At 36.9% G+C, this 27,782-nt stretch overlaps 1 protein-coding gene across 2 annotated transcripts in view; it reads right to left on the bottom strand.

The window, feature by feature from the left end:
• Positions 1-27,782, bottom strand: part of Kcnn2 (potassium calcium-activated channel subfamily N member 2) — a 136,525-nt gene that overhangs the window by 9,533 nt on the left and 99,210 nt on the right. For both annotated transcript variants that reach the window (XM_027941060.2, XM_027941061.2), the window contains 2 exons: positions 16,930-17,071; positions 6,981-7,091 (listed from right to left, as the gene is read on the bottom strand). In XM_027941060.2, coding sequence (XP_027796861.2) covers positions 6,981-7,091; positions 16,930-17,071 — 253 coding nt within the window. The remainder of the gene's footprint in view (positions 1-6,980; positions 7,092-16,929; positions 17,072-27,782) is intronic.

Genomic DNA, 27,782 nt, shown 5'->3' with positions numbered 1-27,782 from the left:
CTGCAATTCAAGTGGATGGCACAAACATAAAGGATGAAAGCATTGCAGTAACTGTGGAAACTGCAGCAGATGAATGGTGTATCCATTCACTTGCTTTCTTGATTAAAATCTTCAAAAAAAATCCTGGAAGCTGATAAAGGCCTGGTCAGGACAGACATTGTCCTCTTTCTTGCTCATACTGTAGGCTCTGGTGACCCAGAGCTTCTACTTGGGCTTATTGCCAATCAGTTATTCTACAAGTTGCTTCATTTAATTCTTTTGAGTAACAGACAAAGGATATTTCACAGAGAAGCCATAGGCTAGTAAGGTGTGAAGGGGTAGAAAGAAATCTTCCAAGAAAGGCAATGAGGGGGACTGGAAATAAGAGTTGAGACTGAAAAATGGATCCTAAATTCTGGAGTTTGCACTATGTCAGATTGCAGTTACTAGGGACCCTCTTTAGGACTTTCGATTTTTGTAACATGAGAAAGCTAGAAATAATGATTACAAAAGTCCTCTCATTCCTCTGATTTACAATAAGAAAGAATCTTAAAATTACACTAAACCTACGAGATAACTTTATATACATTTTTACTTTTGCAAGGAAAGCATCAGGTTTTATGACTAACTGTACTGGTAAGTTTTCTTTTTGAGTGACGTTGCAGGGCTAAAACCCATTTCTTTCCAGTAAAACTCCTTTTAGGAGTGACTCTAGTTCATAATGCATTTCCTCTGAATATCCATTAGACTGTGCATGGAACACTTCCTCATTCCAATAGAAAAACGATGGAAACATGCGGAGCACCAGTAGTGCATAAAAGTAATGGCACCACTCTGCAGGATAAAGTTAAAAGGACTGTGAGTAAATTCTTGGTTTCATCTTAGTGCTATGGAAACACCTTCATCAGCGTGGGAGCTGCCTTCCTGACAGCTCTTCGATCTGATGGCTCATTCTCATCAAAGGTAAGGGAAGGGTGTAGCATGAGTCATTGAGGTTTGAGGACCTTGAATGTACAGAGCAAGAGGTGGGAAGAAACTGGACAGCAGTCCCTGGGTGAGGGACAGCTCTTTTAAGAAGCACAAGTTCCCAGCTCTTCAGAGCGGCTGTAGAAGGCTGGAAGATTGGTGAGGGCCCCTGATGGATGCTCCCTCCCTGATTTTACAAATTGGAGGAACAGAGAGGGAGTGTAGATCTCAGATTGGTCAGGCAGCAGGAAAACCAGGCAAAACACCTGGATTAAAACACAGCCGTTAAATTTGGTTGTATTCCCATCTACAAATAGCAAATCTCAAATTATTTCTAAAGTCTGTAAACTTTTAAAAAGGTAAATCGCAGCTTATCTCTGATGCATTTTAAGTAATTGATTCTTTCTCTTGGGATAGGGGTTCCTTTCAGCCATTCCCCACCATCTCACACCTGGGTGGGCGATGCCTCAAGTCTCATTTTGCAGGATTTGCATTTACTTAAGCACTCTAGTAGCTGACAAGCTTAAAAGAAAATGACTCCTCATCTAAAAAAATCACATCCCTACAGTTCCTTTTAAAAACTTTGAGATATGTGAATTTACTTTGAGATACCCCTTTTCTAACCCCCTAACAGGTTTTCAAATGCAGGAATGAAGCACCATGTTTAACTGCTACTTTTCAACAGAAAAGCCACAAAATGATGTGTGCCAGAATCAAAACAAACAAAACCACTCTGCCTGTTCCTAAGATGTGTTCCTAATGGGTAGGTCTCCTTGTCTCAGAGTTGAAAGGAACAGAGAGGGTAGTGAGAAGACAGGGTTGAAAGCATCTCTGAGCTTTGCAGGTTTGAATAACAGGGAGTTGCTATGCAAAAGCATTATAGAAACTTCCAGGAAAAACTGGGAGAAAAGTAGGTCCTCGAATTCTGCATGAGAAGGAAGTTGATTTTGAGGGAAAGTTTCTTCTTCCTCAATTAAGAGCCCTGCCATAAAGTCATCTAATTATGTGACCCTGGGGCTTTTGTAAAGTCTCAGAGGGCAGGGGTCAGGTAGCCTGAGTACAGTGTTTTCGGCATAGCTGGCATTAAATGAATGTCTAAGCTATGAATTGAGCATGATAGCAATATGTAATTTATATACAGAAACATCTAGTCATGAATGACACACTTATTGGCCAGAGGATCCTTAGGATAAGAAGAGTAGTAGCTCAGTGGTAAAGCACTTGCCTCGCATGTGTGAGGCACTGGGTTCAAACCTCAGCACCACATAAAAATAAATAAAAATACTGTGTGTTCATCTACAACTTAAAAAAAAGAAGAGTAAACAATTTTGGAGAAGCCATCTAGGTTCAAAATGATCAGTGAATTTTCATTATGAACTGAATAAGGGTATATTGAACCCCTATACCATGACAATTGGTATAAGGAGATTCAGAGATCTAAGAAAGTGTAGTATGTAGAAGGCAGATCAGTGTAGCAGGGGGAGGGAGGAAGGACAGGAAAAGGCAGGAATAGCACAATGGAATTATATTTATGAATATAATAGTGAATTTCACCTTTATTATAAAGCATTGATTTAAAAAAAAAAAAAACTATAACTAGAAGAAAGACCAGTAGAGTAGAGGAAAGGAACAGGAGGAGGGAAAGTAGAAGCACTGGGGATTGTAATGGAGCAAACTATATTCCATGTGTATATGATGTCAGAATGAACTCTACTACTACTATGTAACTATGATGCAGTAATGAAAACATGAAACTGGCTCTGCACTACATTTTAAACAGTGCTTACCATGCTATGTCTTTATCGAGGAAATCTCACGATTCTAAAACAAATTAATTGGGCAAAACTATGTGAAATGAACTGAATTCATTCATATTTTTCAAAAAACAAGAAAAGTGAGGGTAAGGACCTTTGTTAGTAGGTCTCTCTTCTCTTTTGACTGATGGTCCTATAAATATAAGAACATTTACTCTGCCTCTCTAATACTCAACTTTAAATAAAATCATCTACCAGAAAATTTCTGAAAGGCATATTAACGATAAGGTATTTGATAACAACTTGAAAAAAGAAAGGCTCTAAAAGAAATGATACACTAGAATAATACTTACCCAGATACCTTAAAACAACTCTCATAAAGGTCATGAAATGTGGTTGCTTCACAGATAATTATAATAAAAACTATAACAGTACTTCATAAACCACCAAAGCACTTAGAGCAGGCAGACTTTAAACTGAAACTTTGATACAAAGCAATCTGATATAGGTAATGGAAGAAGCATTGTCAAAAAGTCTTGCTCCTTGTATTTTTCCTTGCTTTTCACTACTTAAAGTTTTCTGTTTATTTTTCTTTCTCCTGCCTCTCTCCTCAGAGGCCTTTTCCACATAAGACTTGCACTCTTTGCAAGTTGGAAGGCAGTACACTGGGTGCCATCTGCCCTCTCTTATTTGCTCCCCTCCCCTGTCTCGGTTCTCCTTAGGAGCAGGTATCTGGAGCCTAAGGGAACGCTGTCACTGTGGAACAGGCAGAGCCCAAGGATCTGCTCCTTGCTTTTTCAACCCATTGGGCTGCAAAACCAAGGACAGTAGAAAAGCTGCATAGAGTAAGTAGTGGAGAATTTGCTAAGAGACACCCAGGGAACAACAGGATGTAACTATCATAGTGTTTGTATTATGGATCTTATGATTCTTAACAAGATTGGAAATGTCCTCAGAGGATATTAATACGCACAGTTATCTTGCTGCTATGGGTCATCCAGCAACTTTAAAAATTATGTCAGCATTCTCAACTTGTTTTCAAGTTTCTTTCCAATAAGAAGATATTCTGTTGGGACTAAAATTCCAAGATTTCCTCTTGGTTCATACCTGGATGAGTAGTAGTAATAATAATATAAAGATACAGCATGGTGAACACTGTACATGTAAAGTGATAAACATTACTCAGTAGCTTGTCCTGTCTTTCTAAATGAGGTGACAAATTTTTGGAATCATGCTTTCATGTGAAATCTTTAGATTAATCTGGGTTTATGTACCTCTTGGCCATTTAAAAAATTTTTTTAGTAGTAGATGGACACAATATTTTATTTACTTATTTTTATGTGGTGCTGAGGATCAAACACAGTGCCTCATGCACGCAAGGCAAGCGCTCTACTACTGAGCTGCAATCTCAGCCCCTTTTGACCGTTTTTGAATTATAAAGTGTCATGTAAATTTTCAGAAGTACACCATCTCCCTTAATACTGGTGCATAATGAATAGTGTGTTTTACCTTCAAATGTAGCGTTTTACGTGGTTCGTGTCATACAGAGAAATGATTTCTTTATAAAATTGTTCCCTTGAAAATTTGTGTATGGTGAATAATTTTTCATGGAAATTTTTCAAGCCTTCCTATGTGTGCCCTTACTGAATTGAACAGTTACATTTGTTCCTGGGAAAGTAACTATTATTTTAATATTCATATATTTTTCTTTATAGCATTACATTCAGATTTCAGAATATCTATTACTATTAGCCTGTTCAATTATGAAAAAATATTATTTTAGGGAATATTTGTATTTTTAACCTCTTTGTAAACTATAAGTGGTTTGCCAGTCCTTATTTACTCTTGGATGTTCCTCAGAAATCATTCATAAATTATCATTCAATATTAGAATTTTTATTCAGAAAGTTAAAATTATAAATGGGTCTGTTTAGAATTTCCATAAATAACCAAATGGAATTGAGTTCCAAGTAAATGATACTCATTAAGTTGATGACTCAGTATAAAATAACGGAGAGGACTGGAAAAGGGCTTTTTCATATATTGTGTTGAGTGTCATAAACCAGAAATTTATGTTTTATTTCAATGCTATTTCAACATTTATACTTATTGACATCTTGTCTATAAAAATTGATCTGTCAGCAAGCCTGCTTGCTAGAGAGATTTGAGTACTAAGAATTGCTGCTTCACTCTTAAGTAGTAATGAGATGCCAGGCACGGTGGCACATGCCTGTAATCCCAGCGGCTCAGGAGGCTGAGGCAGGAGGGTTATGAGTTCCAAGCCAGCCTCAGTAACTTAGTGAGACCTTGTCCCTAAATAAAATATAAAAAGGACTGTGGATGTGGCTCAGTGGTTAAGTGCCCCTGGATTCTATCCCTGGTTAAAAAAAAAAAAAGTAATGAGATAACAGAAGTTTGAAAGAATGTGAGGTTTGAAGTTAGAATAGTACCTCTTGCTGAAAAAGCTTTCTACAGGCAACCTGACATCTGACACTCCATGCAACATTAAAGAAGTTTATCTAAAGTATACCAGAACTTACAACAAAACACTGTAACATCAGAAAACTGGTCAGTTTGTAGAAAGGAGTTCGTTCATTAAAACTTACAGGAAGGTCATTTATATCCTGGATCCATAATCCTTTAGAGAAGGCCCAAGAGCAACATGAAGAAAAGCCCAATTGCATTAATTCTCTGACTCCTAGAATATAATATCTTAGCTCCTCAACCTTGGCAGTGAACACAAAAACCCAACCATATTTTGTACACAGTATATTTTGACCACTGAATATATAGTATTACAAAGGAGAAAAGTTATAATAAATTCATTGGATTCAAAGAATATTTGTTCAGAAATTTTGTCCCAGTCTCCTCTTTTAAGATGTCAGAGCCTTGGGGAATAACAAGTTGAGGTGACAATTCTTAACTATAGGTGCCTTTGTCCCTTTAGGAAGGTCAGAGGTTAGAGGCAGTGCTAGTGGCATCTAGTTAATGCCAGATGTGCTGATAAACATACAAAATGCATAGCATAGTTTTTGTTGAGAAGATTTATAGGATAAATGAATGGGCTATATGGTGTTTTTAGGTATTTTTCTGCCTAATATCTTAAATGTGGCATTAATTTTTGAGAAAATGCATAACCTTTATAATAACAATTTTATGGAGTACACAGGTACTTCAGTGAAGTGTTCTTTGGATATGGAAAAACTTATGACTCTTATGCAACATGCAGTACAGAACCCTATGGACCAAGCACATGATGAAACCTGGATTGGATGTGGACTAATAATCTCTTGCGTCCTCTATTCAGCCCCTCATTTACCTCTCTCCTTCCAGGTATTCTAGAAATGTTCATGAATTTTGAGAAAGGAATGAGAAATTGGAAGAAAATGAGAGGAAATCATGGGGTGGGGATACAATCTGAAGTGGTAAGTCTAAACTGAAACTACAGCATCTGCAATTTAGAGACTTGATTGTTGAGTTCAAATGTGAACCTACTACAATAAAGTCTTACCTTTCAGATGCTAGTGTGAGACTTAGCAAAGCAATTGGAATTCATGCTTCCATTTCACAAATGTAAACTGTATAAATAAATATTTGCATGAAAATGACTGCTCTACTAGAAAGTATTTACCAAATGAAACAAGACCACTTTTTAAAAATTTGAGATGGGTTGGCCAGGTTGGCCTCCAGTTCCTGAGCTTAAGTAATCCTCTTGCCTCAGCCTCTCCAGTAGCTGGGACAACAGGTAACTGCCTTGTGCTCAGTTAAACAAAGATTCCTTTTATATCTACAACTAAAATCGAGCATGAGTGAAACCCTGAAAGTTGGAACTGTGTTTGAAAAAGCTATTGATTCCTTTATGGATAGTTACAAAATAACAATGAATTTTGTTCTTTCAATGACAGTTGTTTTCCACTTTAGGCAATGATGACTACTATAAAATAATTTTATTTTTGACTTTGATGTTTCATGTGATTATTAAGAAAGGCTAAGAATTTACTCTAATAAAGTGTCCCCCCACAAAGCTTTCTAACTTGATGTAATCAGAGAGAGAGAGAGAGAGTAATAGTACCTCTCTCATAAGGCTGTTGTGTGGAGGAAAGAAATTCGCACTTGACTTAAAAAGAGGTTATTCTAAAATATGAACAAATGGAATTGATTTCCAGAAATGCCTCAACTTTCAAACCATGTCATTTCAACCTCAGATGTCAAAAGCCATATTTCCCAACACTGAATCGGTGTGGTAATATTTCCTGGAAGGATAGGTGGGTGATAACTTACTCTTTTCGTCAGCTGAGTATCCATCATGAAATTGTGCACGTGCTTTTCTGCTTTGGTAAGTTCTAGCTTTCTTGCCACTACAGCTACCACCAGGGCTGTGCAACCCGCACCCTGAAAACAAGAAGAAAACCCGGAAGAGTTACTACAGCCTTAGCCACATTGGAAAATGTTTTGTAGCAAATGTATTAAGTTCCTCAACATATTCTTTGGTGTCTTCTGTAAGTATCAGAGGAAAGTATGTGGTTAATGAATGGAAGTGAAAAGGCTTTAAATGGAGGGTTAAAAACCCAGTTCACCTCTACCAGATGAAATTAATGGCCAAAAAGGAAACTGGCTACATTTTCAGATTTCTTTTAAAAAAATATAGTAAATCCATCATATCCTTAATAATAATAATAACAATAATGAGTTAAGTTAGCATAAATGCATGGATTAGAAATATATTTTTCCTTAAAGAACAATGCTCCATAATCATCTCCCAAGATGAGACCTGCAGGCTTGCGGCCAATCAACTGCAGTACAGCAGGAAGGAAAGAGACAGATGATCTCAGCATGCACATAACCTCAGACTGCTCAAGTGTCAGTGATCTGAACCTGGACAATGGAAATATGTGAAGTCATGCAGGTAAGGGATAACCATCCTAATATTTTGGAGGTTTAACTAGTACCAGGAATAGCATGATTCACCTGCATTTTGGAAAAAAATCATCAGTGTTCCTTTTCGAATTATAGGCCATTTAGCTGATCTCTTGAGGAAAGAGGCGTGACACTGCATGGTACCCCACAGGTTATAGCCCTGCCTTTCTATAGTCAAGGAGAACTTGTTGTGAGGGTCAGAGATAAGGTAAAGATCATGACCATCTGACCACTCACTCTTGGCCCGGCCAATGGAGGGGCTACTTCAGAGGCCTGGGAAGTCATCCCTCCAGACAGAATCTTAACCCTGAGAAGACAACAGAGCAGTCGAGAGTGCCAAGCCAGTCTCAGTGGACACAGAATAAAGGGCACAGGCAGGAGTGTGCAGGGGAGAAGCGTTAGTAGCGTGTTTCAATATTGAGGGACCTTTCAATAGACTCAAATCTCTTTAAACTGGTTTTTAATATTTGGCCACTTTATGTTGGCCAAAAGGGTAGAAAGGCATCTCGGTAAGAGTCTCAAATTCCCAAAGATAACCTGGCTTTCCCAATTACCATTACATCTAATAATAATAATAATAATCACTAGTTCACATATCAACTCTGTGCCTTCACAATGCAGTGGTCAACATTCTGAATATCCAGTATTGAGAAATGGCTACATGAACTTACAGCCTACCCATAAACACAATGATGACTGTGTTAAATTTTTATTTCTAAAACATTTAATGTCTAAAAGGCAAGTTTGAAAATCATACATACAATACGCTACTGGTTTTGTTTTTTAAAAAAGACAATCCACACTGGAGACAGAAAAAACTGGAAAGAAAGAAGCCCACCTTCGAAGAGGTTACCTCTAAGTAGTTGTGATACTTATTTTGTTCTTTTCTGGAGCTCATATCTTCTATAATCAACGCATTATTTATGTAAGAATGTAATTATACACTTAAAAGTCTTCTTAAAAAGTGACAACCATTTATGCTTTAACTTAACCTTTACATATCTTTATGTTAAAATTCAACCTAGAAAAACTATCTTTCTTCATGAATCATATTTTACATATACTTTTAATGTATAATAAGTTATATGATATTTTCATTTGTATTTGAATATCTCTTCTCTTTCGATCTTGTATGAAAAAATCTGTATCCTCAGAAATGAAATGCTACTAATCATATGATCAAAGAAAGAGGCTAGAGGTATTTAGAAATTATCTGTTTAACCTTGTGATTTTAGAGATAAGACAACTAAAGCAGAGTTAGTAGTTATTCAGTTATTAGCCTTGATTTCTTACCTATCTCATGATATTTATAATACATATTTTCTTATTTATGGATGAATTTCCATATCCAGGATGCATTGTGAGGCACTGTATTTCAAAACAAGATTCAAATTTACTTTATCTGATAAAATCTTAAAATATAAATATTTAAACATTGAGAAATAGGTTAGTTAACTGTCGCAATCTTTAAATCAATTGTTCTCAACTTTGACTGTGAACTAGAGTCGCTTGGAGTATTTGTAAGAATCCTATGGCCGAGAGTATGTGCACAGTGAATAAATCCTAATCTTCAGGGATAAAACCCAGACATCTGTATTTTTTTTAAGTGATTCCAACATAGAGTAACTGCTTTAGATGAAGGAGGATATCTCTACAAACAGTATTCAAAGAAGAAAATGAAGTTCTTAGTGGGTATTTTACTTATGAAGACATTCAAAATGGGGAAAATAAAGGAAGGGTGTGTGATAGTTATCCTAATATTCTGTGCTCTGGGCAGACAATAAAAGCGAGGTTATTTTTAAACATGTACCAAAATCTAGTCGTGGTACATGACTCAGTGGCCACCATGCTCACTTACTGTAGGGGGCAGCATTTCTTTGACAAATGCAGGATCATCACCTGTTGAGGCATGCTCCCAGACATTTCTCAGTGCAGCAGAGATTGTAAAAACCTGAGGGGGCTCCTAACTGATAGAGAGATAGCTATGAGAGGGAAGTTGAATATTGTTCTCCCCTGGCAGGTGTCCACTGCTGAGATCCTTCTGGAAAGAAACCAAAATCCTAACAGGAGTGGAAAATCACTGGTACCAAGAGCCTTTGGAATTTGATTTTGTGTTTATTCTTGGGCTCTGTTCTTCCCTTGCTGAGTCTTCTCTCACCCACCAGACGACTTATGCATTAAAATGATTACCTTTGGTGCAAATGGGAGATGAAAGCAAGTCCAACAATTTAGTAATTGTTAAAACGATTGCCTACATATTTCACTCCATTATCCTAACTGTACCCCTTTAAAAGTTGTGCCTCCAGAGACACTTAGAAACCTCTTTCTGTTCAAATGCAAAGCCCTTCGCTCCTTATCTTTAAGCCTTACTTTAATTACGGAAATCAAAAACTTACATCTCTCTAGGTTCTTAATATATCATAAGAGGATTTGATATGTATAGAATTATGTCTCAAAAAAAGGAACCTTTAGAGTTATGCAAAATGAAACTGGCTTACTTCCAAAAGCTTTCTAGGTTCAAGGTAAATTCCTGCCAACACATTAGTGGTTACAGTCATTTCAGTAATGGCATAATGTTATTGTCCACTCAGCATCTATTTCCAGGATCATTCTGTTTCATCAAGTGAATAAGAATGAAAATAAGCACGCTTTTACAACATTTTCTCCCAAGCTTGTCACCACCACAATCCATGTAGAAACAGTTGGGACTAACATATGTTACTCTTTGGAATGAAGAGCCCTGTATGCCTTTAGTAAGATGAGTCATATTCCTTTCACCAAAGTTAGAAAATATATCCTGGCAACTTTTCTCCCAGTTCATTTGTGTTCTTAAGGAAGACTAAAAGCAAATCACTAACCTGCCACTTTAAGATGCCTGGGCACATAAAAAACAAGTGAAGAGAAGTGTCTATGTAGCCAGTATACGCAAAGCAAAGGTTTAGGGTTTCCTTCATTTATCATCTTTCCTTCCAACAAGGTAGATGTTAAAAGAAGGGGCAATACCTTGCTTTAGGAAAGGTAACTGATAACAAGTATTGGTACTGTTCATGACTCTAAGTGAGGTCAGACAGATGACAGCGTAAGTTCTGGTTCAACTCCAACACCTGGAGAGTCCCAGATGCTGCCAAATTAAGATGTCTGTTTCTCTATGGTAAGAGCACAGAAACTGCACACCATATTGATGCCTAGAATGAAAAAAAGTGGCCTATTTATCCTTAAAATCATTTATCCCCTAATGTTTGAAAAATCCAATGGTGATATAGTTATATGGATCCTGCAACTACTTCCAAGAATCATTTTGAAGGAACATTTTGGAATCAAGCTTTAATACCTTAAGAATATAAACTTATGAAAGATAAAAATTTCTTCAACAGTATGCTGGGGAAAGTTTTTTCTTTTAATTATTTTTAGTTGTAGATGGACACAATACCTTTATTTTGTTTACTTATTCTTATCTGGTGCTGAGGATCAAACCCAGTGCCTCACACAAGGCAAGCGCTCTAACCACTGGGGAAACGTTTTGATTATTTCCTTATACGCATTCAAAGAATAAGGAAATTTATAACCTTTTGAAATTTCAGAATTCTAACTACCAGAGAGAAGGGCTCTGATAAAAACGATTTTCAAAATATTCAACCCAAATTATCTTTCTGTTGGTTGTATAACAGCTCCTAAAAGTTCAAACTGTAGTTCAATAGTCAACTTCTTAGACTAAATAGACTATGAGAGAATTAAAATTTATAAAAAATAGTTAAGAATTAAGTGTTATGCTTTATACTTGAAAATTAATCTTAAAGCTGTTTTATTAATTCTTATTTTTACATATCAGTTCATCCTCCAAAAGGAGGATGAGTATTTCAAAACACAACCTATTTTTCTGTCCCAGGGGTTGACTGACTCAATATCCTAGAACCATAAATACATTTTTATTGCACTTGTCTGACATAAATAATTATACTTTCATAAAAAATATGTAAAACAATCAATTCTGGCAAATAGAATTCTATAAAACACTCAGCTTTAGTATTACCTCCCATTGGAGTTCTGCAAGGTTTCTTTTGGTCATAAAAACAATTGCCTCTATCAAAAATGTCCTTCCTTGAGTCCCTTCAAATAAAAACTGCTATTTCCTCCTGGAGGGCAGAGGTCAATTTCAAATGTCCTCATCCTAAGGAAGAAGGGAGGAAGTGTGTGGTGTTTGACTGAAGGCCAGGGACCTACAAAACCCAAGTCTTCATGTTGGTGATTTGCTGGTTCAGGTAATTGTTGTACTTTGGGGGCTGGAAAGAAGGAAGTACTGCATAAGACTGGTCATCAACAATGAGTCATCGTTGGTTTAAATCTCATTATTGGAAATGGTGCCAATGTGACTGCAGGTACTTTAGAGACAGGAAGGGCAGCTCTGGTCACTAAAAGTGCTGATGGCTTAGAAAAAGGAGATGGAACTGTGGAGTCATTGAGCTAAGCACTAGAGGGTCACAACCACTTCTAGCTATGCATGTCTGAACCTGGAAGAAAGCAGCTGTCGTATTTCTTCTGAAAGAAGGTCCCAATAAGGCACAGGTGGGGGATATTGTCTCCTACTCATTCATCCCACCTGCAGTGTTGCACAAAATAGAAAACAATTCTAAGAATTTAAAGATATACTCTCCTCTGTGGGCCTTTATTTGAGGAGATTCAATGAAAACACCAGAAAGAACCCCAAAGCAAACAAACCAAATATAAGGCCTCTTTAAAATTATTTGATATTAAATACCCTATGTAAAATGATACAACATGGGAAAAAAATGATCCTGCAGTATTTTTCTCATTCACATAAATGTGTTCTTAGGACTTCTGTCTAGAGGCAGGGGACAAAACCTTCAAATGGAAAGTGATACCTTAGGTTTAGCCCTCTTTAATTTACTGTCATTTCTCCTTATGACTTTTGGCTAATTCGTTGCTGCGTTCTGGACTAAGGGCTCAGCGCAACTAACCTTCAGGAGAAAAGCTACTAGCCAACAACTGATGGAATCTCTGTACAACGTGAGGCCAAGATTCCTCGACAAGGGCAGATTTGCTGCTGATGAAATTATCATCAATTGTTTTTAAGGAAAAGACAAGGTTTCTGTCTGGAATTGACTTTTTCCTTCCTAATAAAAATTTTTAGATTTATGTGATTCTCAAATTGTTATAAACTGAGAAACCTTTATACTTTGCTTTTGTTTATACAGAATTACTAGTAGGAGAGAAGAAGTGTCTTTGAACTGACCTCACTTGTGCTGTTTTGGCAAAGTCTAGGGGTTTACAGATCATCATTAGAGAACTACCTATCAGATAATAACCTGCATCCCCAGGAACAGAGATTACTCCATATTTAAAGACAATCATGCCAAAAAAATTACTAATTCAAACTCAAAAGAACCAACAAAAAAGTTGCCATAATTTACAGAAATAGAAAACCAAAAGTTACACATGATTGACTTTGCAATTTATAATACGAGGTAAGAAGTCCTTACCAAGGAGGTTCCATTCCTGAAATAATCATCCATGTTCATAAGAAAGAGAAGATACATAGCTTTCAGAATGTGTTATATTTGTATAGATATAGAATGACAGATTGGATAGACGCTAAATAAAACATTTATCTTCTCTATTGTAAAATTGGATATCCTGAGAAACTAGCACATATGACCTAGCAATGTTATTTGCTTACTGCCTTCAACCAAAAAAAAAAGGAAGCCATTTAGTATTCATCCCACTGGTTATGAGACACCCACATCAGGTAATTCTCAGTCCTTTCTCAAATAGAGGAAGGGTAGGAGAAAATGTAATTACAACCTTAATTGTTTTCTCTTGAAGGGTAATGAGTGATTTTTTTTTCTTCCTATTGGGCAATTCCTTGATTGTGTGTTTTTAAAATAATATCTAGGAGACAGGAAGAGCTCTCTGTCTCTTAAGCTCTAATTCCTAAGTAAATCCTGGAAAAAGGAAATTTCTACTTGTTTGATCTATCACATTTCATTTTTTTTTTTTTTAAGTGCTGGGGGCTGAACCCAGGGCTTTGCACATGCTGCTAGGCAAGCGCTCTACCTCTGAGCTTCACTCCCAGTCCCAACATTTGAATTCCTATTACAGTATTTCAATAACCAAGCTCCCCCAATTTTAGTAGTTTCAAATCATCTGTGTCTAACATTGTAAATACAATCTAAACATTGTAAGGAAACTGTGATTGTCTGAAATTGTGAACCCAACATAATGAGAGGCTATTTTTTGATAATGTGATATTTTTTCCTCCCAGAAAACCATTTCTCCTTGTGGTTTAACAATATATTTCACTATATATTTCTGCCCAGGACACTGCAGATTAATCTTAATCTAATGTCCTTGGCTCAAAAATATGGCCCATGACAAAAATTTAGCTATTTAAAAACTTCTACAGTCTAATTTTGAATTTTAACCAATCAAATGTGAAGATCTAAGATGATGACATGCAATTATTCATCAGTTTCAATTAGCTTTCTGAAGAAAGCAGGCATTGCTAATTTCCTTTTCTGTACATTTTTGAAATGAGAAATCTTATAGGTGTCAGTATTTAGATAACTGTACTTCAAAACAAAAAACCACATAAAAAGATAAATGCAGAAAAAGAAAATTCAAACATGAAAGCATAAAAAGCATAGTACTTCAGAGATAATATACAAGATGATTTGGAGATGCCCCTGTGCTCTCAGAAATGTTGTAAATTGTATTCCTTTTTCACAGTTTATTAAAGGCCAGAACTGAGAATGGGGAGAGAGACAGATGACTCAAGGGAAGTCTGACAATATGTATTTGACTGAAATATGCACTGCAAATGTCCAAGGAGAACAGGAAAATAAACACTGAAGTAAGAACAAGTCATTTCTGGCTTAAGATAATGCAAAAGTGAATTCATACTTCCTAAAATGAAAAGAAAACAAAGGCAAAGCACATTTGTCTGAAAAAACAGAATCACATTTCAAATATTCAGGAAACTTTTATAAGTACTATGGGAAAAAAAATTGCCTTCTTTTAGGAATCTATATTGTCATCCAACATTCTCCATACTAGTGTCTAGCAGACTTCCATGCATCCCTCTCAATTCCTAGGGAATTTATGCAAGACATAATCAACTCCCAGAAGACTGCCCAGTAGCCTAACTCCATAGGGATTTGCTGTGTGCAGGGAAAGAGATACACAATCCAACTCTACATACGTTTCAACTAGATTACTCAAAGACTAGTAGCTTTCTGTGTATGCAAGTAAACCACTTTTGATCAGGTCACTTAAGAAATAAGTCCATTCTTTATGAGGGAGAAGAAATGGACAGTTTTACTATAGGCCTCGAAAACAAAGTTCCTGTAAATTTCATTACATATAATAAAGAATGTTTATGATTTCTATTTTTAAAAATAAAGATAAATAGCAAGGAAGCAGTTCAAGGAGGTAAACAAAAGATTTTTGCTGTAGGATGAGACTTTGAAGGAACCATTCTTGAGTCTTTAGGGACAAAGAAATATTGAGGAAAGAAAAAAGGATCATAAGGTACTATATCCAGGCAAGATTAATCACAAATTTGGTGTTGATCCCAAAGTGAGTAAGCCCATTTGCTTGAATCCTCAGACACATCTGATTCAAGAATAAAAGTGGGTACATCTTGTTAGAAAAAACTTCCTTAGTGGTCCTTTCTAAGAAGTACTATTACCAGTTTTTTTTTTTTTTAATAAATAGCACTATTCATGTCCCCTATGGGCTTGTTATGGGGCCTTCCCAAAATATAGCTATGCACATTTTATTTCCCAAAGTGTTGTACTATATAATAAAATACCAGTATTTGAGAAAAAATGGGGAATACAAGAGTAAGCATAAAATGGAGCATACCAAGTATAATGAAAACAAATTAAAGTTCACTATAATGTACAAAACGACTGTTTTCTTTTATAAGATGAAAATATGAAATTATGCCCCTAAGTTATATTTTTCACAACTGGGACTTGAAATGGTCATCTTGTTACTATAGGTGACTTTAATATTGGTCCTGGATTTTTATTTTCACAACTTGCTCCCTTATCCCTGTTGCCAATCTATTCGTGTCATGGGCACCCGGTCCTTCCAGCCAGCTATAAACTCTTGGAACACTCTTCCTGGGAAGGTGCTGTGAGGGTGTGCCCTCCACACTGGAAACTTCCAACGGCCCTCTTGCTCTCTCTTGCTTACCAATGGATGGACACAGCACAGGTAGTGAGCAGGGGTGACAAAATTTAGGAACTCTGATCATTTCCACCCTAGGGAGCTCATAGTTCTGCTTCATATTTTAATGTAGGTAGAACCCAAACAAGCATCAACCAATGACTCCTTGATGAAACCCAACTTTAAAAGGAGATGAGGAATGAAGAGAAACCTAGTTTGGTGAAAATAATGCACTGCTCATTTGAAACTACTTGTGGCTTAAATATCTACGGACGCTCACACACGTTTATAATAACAACTTGCTAGCTCCCATTTCATGTACCTGAAACTAACAGAGCAAAGTTAACTGACAGTGTGTGAGGGTGGAGAATGGCCAGAGTTTGGTAGGCATCCCAAAAGAACAAGGGCATGCTCCTTACTGTCAGCACCGAGCCTTCCTCACCTGTTCTAGAGACCTGACTTGTCAAGACCCCATCCTTGTTCCCCAGTCTCCTAAAAAGTTCAGGATTTTCTTCTTCGGATTCTTGTCACACGTGTAAACAACGATTATTTGTCAATTATTTTTTAAAATATAGGGCTTCCCCTTTGAGATCCATGAAAGCAGGTCAGGGACAGTTCATTTTCTTTTGCAGTATTCCCAGTAGAGGTCCCTAGACCAGTGCCTGTCATTCAATAATATTTGTTAAAATAATAAATATTATAATTATATAATTCCTAACCCTTCAATACACCTAATGATAGTTATCGTGGTCCACATTTTACAGATGAGTAAAGGTCAGAGAAACTAACTCAAGTCCACACAGCTGGTAGGAAATGGTGGAACCCAGACTTAAGAAACTGCCTGACTCTGAAGCCAAAGGTTAAAGATAAGTTTGTTCATCAATTCAGTGCTCAACCCACAGAGCAATCTAACAGCTCTATCTTCAACAGGAATCCATGATGAGAAGAATTAAGATGGAATCTACTGACGTTCTCTCCCTCCCAACACAAATCTGATTTAAATATACAGATTTCCTGCTATTTGGAAAAAGAGTAGCTCACGATGACTTAAGTACATGGACTAAATGGTTGAAGGGCCTTCTTGAGTGTAAATGAAGGAGACATGAAATAAAAACATACTTACCATAATTCCAGTAAGCAAACAGACTCCTTTTCCACAGTATGTGTTGGGTACCATGTCACCATAACCAATGGAGAGAAAAGTTATTGATATCAACCACATAGCTCCAAGGAAGTTGCTAGTAACATCCTGTTGATCATGGTACCTGAAACATAGCAAACAAAATCAGTTCTTTATAATTCATCTATAGCCAAGGACAATTTGATTCAATTCAACGAAGTCACTGTATCTTCTATAAACTACTCTATTTAGAAATTTTCAAAGCTGGTAATAAAATTGAGGTTCCATCTAAGCAATCTGAAAAACATCAGAAAGTGCTTCACCTTTAAAAATAATCTGAAAGAAAAATTACAAAATATAAAAACTGTTTTTCTTACCAGTGTAACATGATGTATGCACATTAATCTTTGTACCCTCCTCTGGCCTCTGCCAACATCTCATTTCTCCTGGAGGACTAGCTGATGTGCCAGACCTACGTGGCAAAATACAATTGCCCGACCTCACATCACACCTTAGTAGCAAAGGGCACCATGCTGTTCCCTTTGCTACCTTGATTTCCCTGACAGAGGCCAACTCCTCATCAGCCTACAAAATAAATGCAGGTTGGAGACTTTTCTGGCTATTCCTTTCCCAACCCCTCTTCTGTGCTCCCTCAGTATCCAGTGTTCCCCTTTATTACAATACTGTATGGTAAATGTCCATCCACCAGTAGGTCCTTCTTCACTGCCATCCTTGAAGGCAGAAACTGAATCTCTGATCATATAGCCCCTCCCCTACAAACCGAGCTAAATAGAAGTTATTGTGTTACCAGTGGCACAGGAGAATTTATAGTGGTAAAAAAAGGGAGAGTGAGGGATACAATTTATCCTTACTCTTCTTTGAGGAATCAAGTTTTTCTGATGAAGAAAAAAGTTTTTATTATATAAGAAACAAACATCGCACTTTGCTTGAAATAACATTATCAAACCTTATGCCCATGACACTGCTGTCCATCATGTGTACATACAACAAGATAGGCCATGAAAGTGGTGGCTCTCGAAGAGTCTTTTCTTGCTGCATATTATCTGTAGTCATGGGCCCCTGCAAACCCTCTTTGATTTCCATGACAATCAGACCCCAAACTTAAGTCAGGAGGGGAGATTTCTTGCTCTTCACTCACCTCCTCCTAAGAAAAACCCTTCCTTCCCCTCTTTCAGACACCACTTGGAAGGCTTTACTTTCCTTGCTCTACAAAAATGGTTGGTACTCATTTCCCCTGGCTTTATTCATTCAGTCCTGCCTTTTGACTCAAGTATGTCTCTGCTGCCAGGATTGAGGTAGCAAGGAAGCTGTTTCTGGCCAGTGCCTTAGGAATGATCCCATCTACAATTTCACTGGGCATGGCAATCTCTGTACACCCATTTTTCATCTTATGCTCCTGCTTCCATAACCCAAAGTACACGAGGTTCATGAAGTATAAGCCTTCTTCCATGCTATCAGTGGATCTTACTCTCTAACTTGGATACAAAGAAGACACACGCTGATCATTTTCCACTTTTTCCTTCTTCCACAGAGGTAGGACAGAAACTAAGAAATGATGTTTCCTGTTACTCTGGACTAGAGAAAGAGAAGTTCCCAGCTGGTGCTAGTGGAGAGAGGGCAACCACTGTGTATCCTAAAATAAAAACTGTGCATGAACAGGCAACCAGCCCTTACTGAGGAACGTTCTTCAAGTTTCTGGGGGCAGGAGGGCAGACACCTCAACTATTCTAAAGAGTAGCCATGTTGACCTAGTTTCAGAGTACCCTTTTGCCCAGAATGTCTGGGAGGAGATGCCCACAAAGAGGCCACAATGTATTCATAGAATCCCAGCAGGATAGGCAAATGCACTTCCTAAGTATCTTTTCTGTATAATGTGCACATCGTGGTGAGCTGATGCTACTGGTGCTATGCTTAGCTGTAACATGAGCTAAGTAGCTTCTGTGGACTTCTATGCTTCAAAACAAGATCCTTAGAAGCAAGCTTTGAATGCTGTTATGGGGACTCTCAATTAAAGATTCCTTACCATGTGTGGCCTTAAACAGGGACTGCGTTACCCTAGCATTGAGATGGGTTGGACAGGAGAGGGGAGGCAACAGAGTTCATTTCCTATTCTCTTTTTGATTATGAAATAAAGTTTCTTTTAAACAAGGCACAATTAACAGACAGAGCTGATATACCTAAGAGAGCTCATTCCCTGAGGCCTATGTACACATACATCATTTTTATTGAGTGCTCACTAGGTGCTCAGCGCCTGGCTCATTTTTCCCTTTAACAGGTCACGTTTTACCACATGGACAATCTTAGGCTGAAACAGCTACATTCTTCACCCTCCATTTATCGACAAGCTGTCCTTAGAGTCTCTCAACACTTACAAATGTGTTAAGAGAAATATTTATTTGGAGTTATTTTCACACTGCCACTGGGAGTGACCAGAACACTACAACCTGATAGGCACGTGGTTTTCCTTAGGTAGAGTCACTAACAACAAAGAGAAAGCCTCATTCTCATACTATAAACCAAGGTCTCTGGAGGACGGCTTGCTAAGTAGTCCTGCAAAGAAATCTCATCCTTGGAATGAAAATTCCATGCAACGCTTTCACTGGAACCTTCAGCAAACTAACTCTTCTTCAGTTGTTCATCTTGAATAAATACACATCTTCAAGGTACAAGTAAATCTCTCCCATCCTCATTTGGCTCTCTGCCAAATGCTCTGAAGTATTATTTCACTGTTTCGTTCAGTCAATATTTATGATATGCTAAGCACGTTACAGTGCTTCACAAACTGTGATTCCACACTGAAGGGCCTAATTAGACACAAATATATTTCTAGGAGTTGGTATTTTATGGCTATATACAGGATAATTCCATGGTAAATTATCCTTTTTAAACTTATGAAATAATAAACCTCTTGGAAAAATAGCTCAAAATGGAAAAATAACATCTCATACTAATGTTTATGTTACCTTCAGACATACTTTGTTGTGAATAGTTAAGATGAGGTAAGTAAGAACCAATTTAGATACTAAATTTTTTTAGTATTTACCTGATTTCTTTCTTGGGGATTCAGAAAGAAATATTAGACTTATCAACATGATGACATTACTGCTTAGCACATCCCCAGGTTTTGAGACAATGCCAGATTCACACCCTTGGGAATGATTAACATGTGCAATTTAAGGTTAAAGAACTTTTTTTAATTTAATTTTTTAATTTGTTTTAATTAGTTATACATAACAATATAATGCATTTATGCACTTTGATATATCATACATAGATAGGTTATAATTTCTCATTTTTCTGAGTATACATGTTGTAATGACCAATGTGATTCTACAATATGTACACTAAGAACTTTCTAAACATTTCTTATAGTAGAAGTTCATGCCACAGAATTACTGAGACAATTCTAACCTTCTCCTCAAGGAGAACTGTTTTGAGAAGGACATGAAGAAATAATTCACGTGGCACACTTTTAAAATAAAGACTTTGGGGTTTCAGCAGAAGACTACTTGAACTGTTTTCCAAAACTCAATGCTTTGGAAAAATTGTGAGATCAAAGCCAGGTATGGTGGCATACACCTGTAATCCCAGTGACTCTGGAGGCTAAGGCAGGAGGATCACAAGTTTGAGGCCAATCTCAGCAACTTCATGAGTCTCTAAATAACTTAGCAAGACCTTGTTTCAGAAGAAAGAAAAAAAAAAAAGGACTGGAGATTGGCTCAGTGGTAAAGCAACCCTGGTTCAATCCTTGGCACAGAAAAAAAAAAAAAAAGCAACCAAGATTGTGAGATCAGCTTTAACGTTTTAAAAAAGGAAAATGTTTCTTTTCTTAGTTTCTATTCCTTATTCATTTCTCCATTCACTGCTGACTGTGGGTCTAGCACTGTTTTTTTAGATCACAAATATGCCAACTTAATGTTAAATACAACATTTGTGGAAGTTCGCAGGGGTTATATTTCCAAGGCAGTCAACTGTCTCTTTCCCTGTGCACGCTCTGCCCTGCACTCTTGCCTCCCCTCTGCAGCCCCCAGCATGATGGCTGGCAATCATGCTGGTCTCTTTCACAGATCTCCCCTGAACATGCATTTCCTTCTGCCTCAAAGCACCTTTTCCTGTCTTTCTAGCCCTAAATCTTACTTGGGTCCCTTTTTCCAGACTGCACATAGATTCCGGTCAGCATGGTACTCTAGGCCTGTCCATTCCTTGTATCCCCAGAGCACCCTGCAGATAGCTATAGCACCGTTCAGTGAATGCTAATTTGTGTCATAAGATATGTAATATATAGTTTGATCATCAAACACGCACTGAGGATCAAAATTATGAAGAATTTGAAGACAAAGCTTGTGCCTTCACTAGTATGGCAATATGTAAATCAATGGATGTGTAACTGATGTGATTCTGCAATCTGTATACGGGGTAAAAATGGGAGTTCATAACCCACTTGAATCAAAGTGTGAAATATGATATATCAAGAACTATGTAATGTTTTGAACAACCAACAATAAAAATTTAAAAAAAAAGCTTGTGCCTTATTCAATGTTGTATCATCACACAGTGTCTAGAAAAATATAAAAGGGAGCTAGTGTTCATTAAACTAATTAGCGTGACAATGTGAAATGTATTCTTGATCTGATTTTTCCCTAGGCCACGTGCTTCAGGATCTATGTATAGTAATACATAAAGCGGATAAAAATGACTCTTGTCCATCAGTCAACATGAATTGTATTTGTCATGTATATCCTAAGATCTGTGTTCAATTTATATTTTTACAGTTGTAGAGAACAATTTAATAGTGGAGGTGACAAACTATGTTCATTAATACTTCTTTATTAAACTTATTATTAACACTAAAAATGGCAAAATGTCTTATTTCAAAAGCCAACTCTGGTCTCAAATTTCATCCTTAATTATATAGTTAAAAGTATTATGGCTATTTAAATGCATGTGAGCAATCCACTATCAATTCCTTCCCCAATCCATCTCTCTCTCTCCTGAAATGTCAGTATAATTGTACTAAGATACTTTTAAGAAGTATAAAACTATAGCAACAAAGGGAAAGGAAAGGAGACATTGGAGAATGAGAAATGCATATTTACATGAATGACAGTGCATCTTGCTTTCACCCAACACAGAGCAATAGGGGACTAGATTATACCTTCTCTTGAAACAACTTTAAGTAATAGAGAAAACATTTGGAATAATAGTTAATAAGATATTGATCATCTAGCAACAGAGGGCAATGATTCCCAAGAGATGGTAAACTAAAGTGAGCCACATCATTGTTCCAGGTTAATGTCTAAAGAGAATATACACAATGCAGCTCAGTGAAGCAAACCAGGTGAAACTCAAGAGTTGTCCCTGTGATGAAGGACAGATCTGGGAATCCAAGGAGGCCAAGAATTCACAGGCCAAAAAGCAGAGAAGAAAAATCCCGGTGGGGGGCAGCACATACTATAGATCTGCAGAGGGGTCTCCTTCATTATTCTCCCAAGGATTGAAGGACTTGTATGTAAAACTACCCCAAACTGGAGAAGTGGAAATAATATACATAATGTGATACAGTACACTTGAATAGCAAACGGTATAATACCAAGTGAAAATAAGACTGTGTTAACTTAGGCAAAGTGTATAGGCATGGTATAAACCCTAAAGAGCCATTAAATTAAGACATCAAAAAATAATAACTGATAATACAATAAAAGATATTATCGTATCTTTTAAATGTCTGGTAAAACTGAAAATAGAAGAAATACAAGAAGTTGAAGGGAAGACAAGAACAAAAGACAGAAGAGACAAATGAAGCAGAGAGCAAGAGGACCCCATAATGTATAACTGCATTAAATATAAATGGCTGAAATAACTCCCCAATAGAAGGCACAGATTGATAAAGAACCTCTGGAAGTTTCATTGTAGAAGCCATGCATTCATTACATGATAGAAAAATTAGGTTCGAGGTTGAAAACAAGAGGACAGATTAAAGCCCAAGTATATGGAATAATGGATCCTCAGGTCTTGCCTAGTAATGCCAGACATGTAACAAGAGACAGAAGGCTAATTCTCTGTAGATGGGTTAGAGATGCAGGATAAAGGCAGAAGAGATGTTTGAGGCTGAAAGCAGGGGATTTGAGTTCAGATTTCTAAACTAAGCAGCAGCAATCTTACTTTTTTCCCATGATACTATCTCTGACTTTATATTAGAGAACTTGTTAATTCAGATAAAGAATATTCTGAACAGGTTCAGAGGAAACACAATTATGCATTACTAAGGATTATGCATTATCAAGGATACCCTAACAAAAATCTCAGCTTTTGCTCCTCATTGAGTATCACACCAGACATTAAGCTAGCCCTTCTCCCATACAGAGGTTCCAACTGGCTTCCAATTTACCACTCTTAGATATGAAAGAACAACAAAGGATTAGCACACATTTTTTGATTCCAATAGGAAAAAATAGAGACCATAAATAAATAGGAAAGAAAGAAGGAAAAAGAGGAGGGTGGAAATAGAAAAACTTGAGATATGCATAGTGATGGAGTGTCACCTGAACTTTGAAAGCTATATCTTGAAAGGTCTAAGGGAAAATGCCACATCCAGAAAACAGGATGGGGCTGGGGGAGGGGGAAACTGGAGTAAAGCTCAAACTATTAGTAAAAACATAACCATAATACAATGAGATTATAAGTCAGCAGAAATCTCCCAGGAAGTAGAACAAAAAGATAAAGAGAAGGGAAAAAGGAGAAGATATGTTTTCAGAGAATCAACACAGAGGACCCCAGCAACTGTCTTTCCAGAGGGAGAATACAGAAAGTGGAAGGAATAAAATGAAAATATTCTTTGATTTCTTTGACAGGAAAACTGGAAAGCAGGTGTCTTCTCTAAAGGGAAGATTCTCAGAAAATCTGCGCACGGAATAAGAAAAGACCTAAACCAGGATGAATTGATGTCAAATTTTAAATATCAGGAATATGGAGAGGATATCAAAGAGGAAAAAATAGAGCAGAGCTAAATATTAAGATAATAACTACTAACATTATTTCACTAGGATGGGTGTTGAGGAGGGGGAAGCAGAGGCAATCAATATCTCCTAATTTTGTAGTCGGGAGGGATGGAGAATATGGAAGGAGACCTGAACAGGTGAACCTCACTCAGGTCCTCTCTTTGCTTGGCTTGCCCACAGAACAGGTGTACTTTTATTTCTATGTGGTAACCTTGCCTGAGACAGGGTAACTCCCCCAGGGAAGGAGGTACACCTATGACTCTCATCCCATGGTGAAGCATCACCACACCAGGCAGCCCTTTGGCTCTATACCAAGTGGCTCTGTCTAAATCTGCTTAATGTCAGTAATGACGCTGAAATTCCATGTCCACCCAGTTGCAGACCTGAGATGGAAAAAGACAATTGATCTCTTTCCAAATCATAATTATATGCATATAGTTTTGATTTAAAGTAAAAGCAAATAAAATAAGTGACTCAATGAAAACCTATAAGCATAAAAAGTAGTTCAAAGAAGGCACATATGTGAGTTCAGAGGAGAAAAGTGCTGAGTGCCAATGACTCAGAAAGGAGAAGTAGCATAAATCTCTTACTTGCCACTTCTCTGTATCCAAGATGTTCACCTATAGCTGTATTGGAGTCACCTGGTGAGACTAACAATGCCATCCATAGCCCTACCTGTAACCAATTAAGCAAGAACTCTATGGTGGGGTAATGACGTAGGGATTAAAAAAAAATGTTTCCCAGGTGATTTGAATGTGTTATCAAGTTTCAAAATCATCAGTTAGCTTTTTAGGAGTAGCTTCTCATCTAATATGTTGAATATGTACCATCCCATATGTGTGTTTTTTGGACTTCTTTTTATGCTTACAGATTTTAGTTCATTTAATGACATTTTATTTGCTTTTACTTTAAATCAAAAGTATATGTACATAATTATGATTTGGAAAGACATAATTTATACTCTTCTCACATCTTTGAGTCTGCAACTGGGTGGACATAGAATTTCAGCTTCATTACTAACATTAAGCAGATTTAGACAACACCACTCATTCAATAACATGTGGAATATTTGCCTATATAAAGGAACATTTTGAGGCAATGAGAATACGCAGATAATAAGAAATGGTAGGCATTCTCTAGAAGCTTAAAAATCTGGTAAGGAGAAAATTGATTGCAAGGAATAATAAGGTAATACTCAAGTTGTAATAAATGTGAAACAGATGTCAGGATATTGTGAGAAAAATATATGTAACAGATTGAAACTAATGACATGAGTGTCTAATAAAAATGATGCCTGAAACTAGTTTAAATTAAAACAAAATGTGCCAGATGTGGTGACACATACCTGTAATTCCAGTGGCTCGGGAGGTTGAAGCAGGAGGATTGAAAGTTCAAAGCCAGCCTCAGCAACTTAGTGAGGCCATAACTTAGCAAAAACCTGACTCAAAAAAAAAAAAAAAAAAATGCTGGCTCAGTGGTTAAGTACTCCTGGGTTCAATCCTTGGTTCAAAATTAAAATAAAACAAAAAATAAATAAAATAAAAATGTAAAATCCAGTAATTCCAAAAAGCTTTAATAAAAACCTGAGTGAAGGTGCTCTAAATGTGAATGCTATAATTTTATGTATATAACCAACCTAGAAGGAAATAGCTTACTTAAAGTCCTTCAAACTAGAGAACAAGAACTTTCCCAGTCTGCAGGACTTTCTTCTCAATTTCCTCCTGATATTTCCACTTCTCTGCTCATCACTGAATCAAGAAATATGCACTTGGCTTTAGGATCTTGAGGATGCTGATATAGCCTTCTGTTAGTAACAGTAAGTTACCAGGGAAAAGCAGCAGAGACAGACAGCATAATGTTACCTCTAAAGCCCAACTTTAATTTAGGTCTGAGCTGGTTTGAATTTTCATAAATTATGTAACTCTTTATTAATCTAAAGTGAATTCTTTTCCTTTTATTTTATTTTGCTCCCTTGACTTTACAAAAAACTTGGAATTCTTTTAATCTTCTCTTTTGATTTAGAAAAAAAGAAGCCAAATTCTTTTTTCCTCTAGCTCCCTCTCTCCCTGTGTGTGGTGGGGGAGGGTTCTACAAAATGTCTGATTCCTTTCCTTGTGTTAACCTTGGCTAGTGAGAGTTTCATTTATTCACCCTTAGGGTAGAGGCCATCAGTGGATATGTGCTAAGAGAATAAGCTTTTAGTAAAGCTCAAACTTCCTAAGAGGAAGAGGGTGGTGACAGAACATATGGATATTCAAACTTGAAGAATTATATTTATGCTTCCCTGAAAAGATGACAAAGAGGTTTTGTTGTCTGACTCTAATGTTCTTTTATATATTTTCATTTATATTGTAATAGGTGATTTTGGCAATGACTTACCTGTCAATAAATTAACAGTGTTAGCTCTCATATCTATATAATTTTTTGACTATGTTAAAAATCTTTAGGAAGACAGATGGTATCACATTAACATCCTTTTAACAGACAGGAAAAGACAAGCCAAGGCTCACTGTCATTCAGATTCTCTTTGATTGAGGCATTTAGTGAAACATGATCAGCTCTGGGAGAGAACTTCCTGGGCCAAGAGCCACGGTGGCGAGTCTGGCACCTCGAAGTGAAGATGAAGAAGGTGGTATACATACCCATCAGGAAAGAGTTTTCTAGACTGAGAATGTCATTTAAGCAGTGGTTTTCAAGCCCTGCAGACTTAAAGCCCTCTTTAATGATCTTGAAAGGAAATTTAGATAGTATAATGTATGCTTTACAAAACGAAAACAATCGATTTAAAAAATCAACTTAAAAAGTCAATATAATACCTTAACTGTACAATTATGAGGTAAAATTGAAGTAACTTATTTAATCATGTATTTTAATATCTAAACACTTCATCCAGCAAGACTAAACTTTAAAAAAAAAAAAGCAGTAGTGAATTGCTTGTACCCATATGTAGAAGCATTTTAATGTAATTAAGTCTGTGAAAGTATGTAATTCATATGCCACAGGGACTGATTTTTTTTTTTTAACTTCTGGGCTAATTCTAAATAGAACAAATGCTGATTTTCCCCAATTTACATACTAAAAACATTCAAATGTCTATTACTACTGAGCAAAAATAGTTTATGTTCATATTTAAAATGGATTTAGGTCTAAGGTAAGAATATTATAAACAAGTTTTTCATATTCAAAATACCTAGCAGGTCATTACAAGGTCAAGTGAGCTGCAGAACAGCTTGTTGGGTAAGAATGTCCCATGTATAACAGAACAGAGCTGCTGGGTGCATAGTGGCATGCCTCTGATCCCAGCAGCTCAGGAGGCTGAGGCAGGAGGATTGTGAGTTCAAAGCCAGCCTCAGCAATTTAGTGACACCCTAAGCAACTCAACAAAACAAAACAAAACAAAAAATGGGTTGGGGATGTGGCTCAGTGGTTAAGCACCACTGGGGTCAATCCCTGATACCAAGAAGGGGGAAAAAAAAAGAAAGAAACAGAACAGAACAGTGCATCCCTGGCCCTACCAAGCAACAATCAATCAATCAATAATCAATCACAAATTTCCAAATGTCTCCTGAGAGCATTACTACCCCCATTGAGAATTACAGGTCTAGCTGGATCAGAAAATCTGGAGCTAGTTTCATATAACACAACTAGACAGCACTGAAACTACAAATCCTTGAGATGCAGCAGAAATGCCTAATAGGAATTATGTTCTCAAGCCCCTTATGCTCTGTGAGCACTCAAGGAAATACCAAATTTCAGAGTAATGTTTAAACTAGGACAAGCATTTCTGACCAAGTTTTTCTTCCTTCCTATTTCTTTCCTACCTTCCACACCAGTACT

This window comes from Marmota flaviventris, chromosome 5, assembly GCF_047511675.1.
Source record: "Marmota flaviventris isolate mMarFla1 chromosome 5, mMarFla1.hap1, whole genome shotgun sequence".
Lineage (NCBI taxonomy): Eukaryota > Metazoa > Chordata > Mammalia > Rodentia > Sciuridae > Marmota > Marmota flaviventris.
The sequence above is the reverse complement of the archived record's forward strand: the minus strand, read 5'-3'. Positions and strand labels throughout refer to the sequence as shown.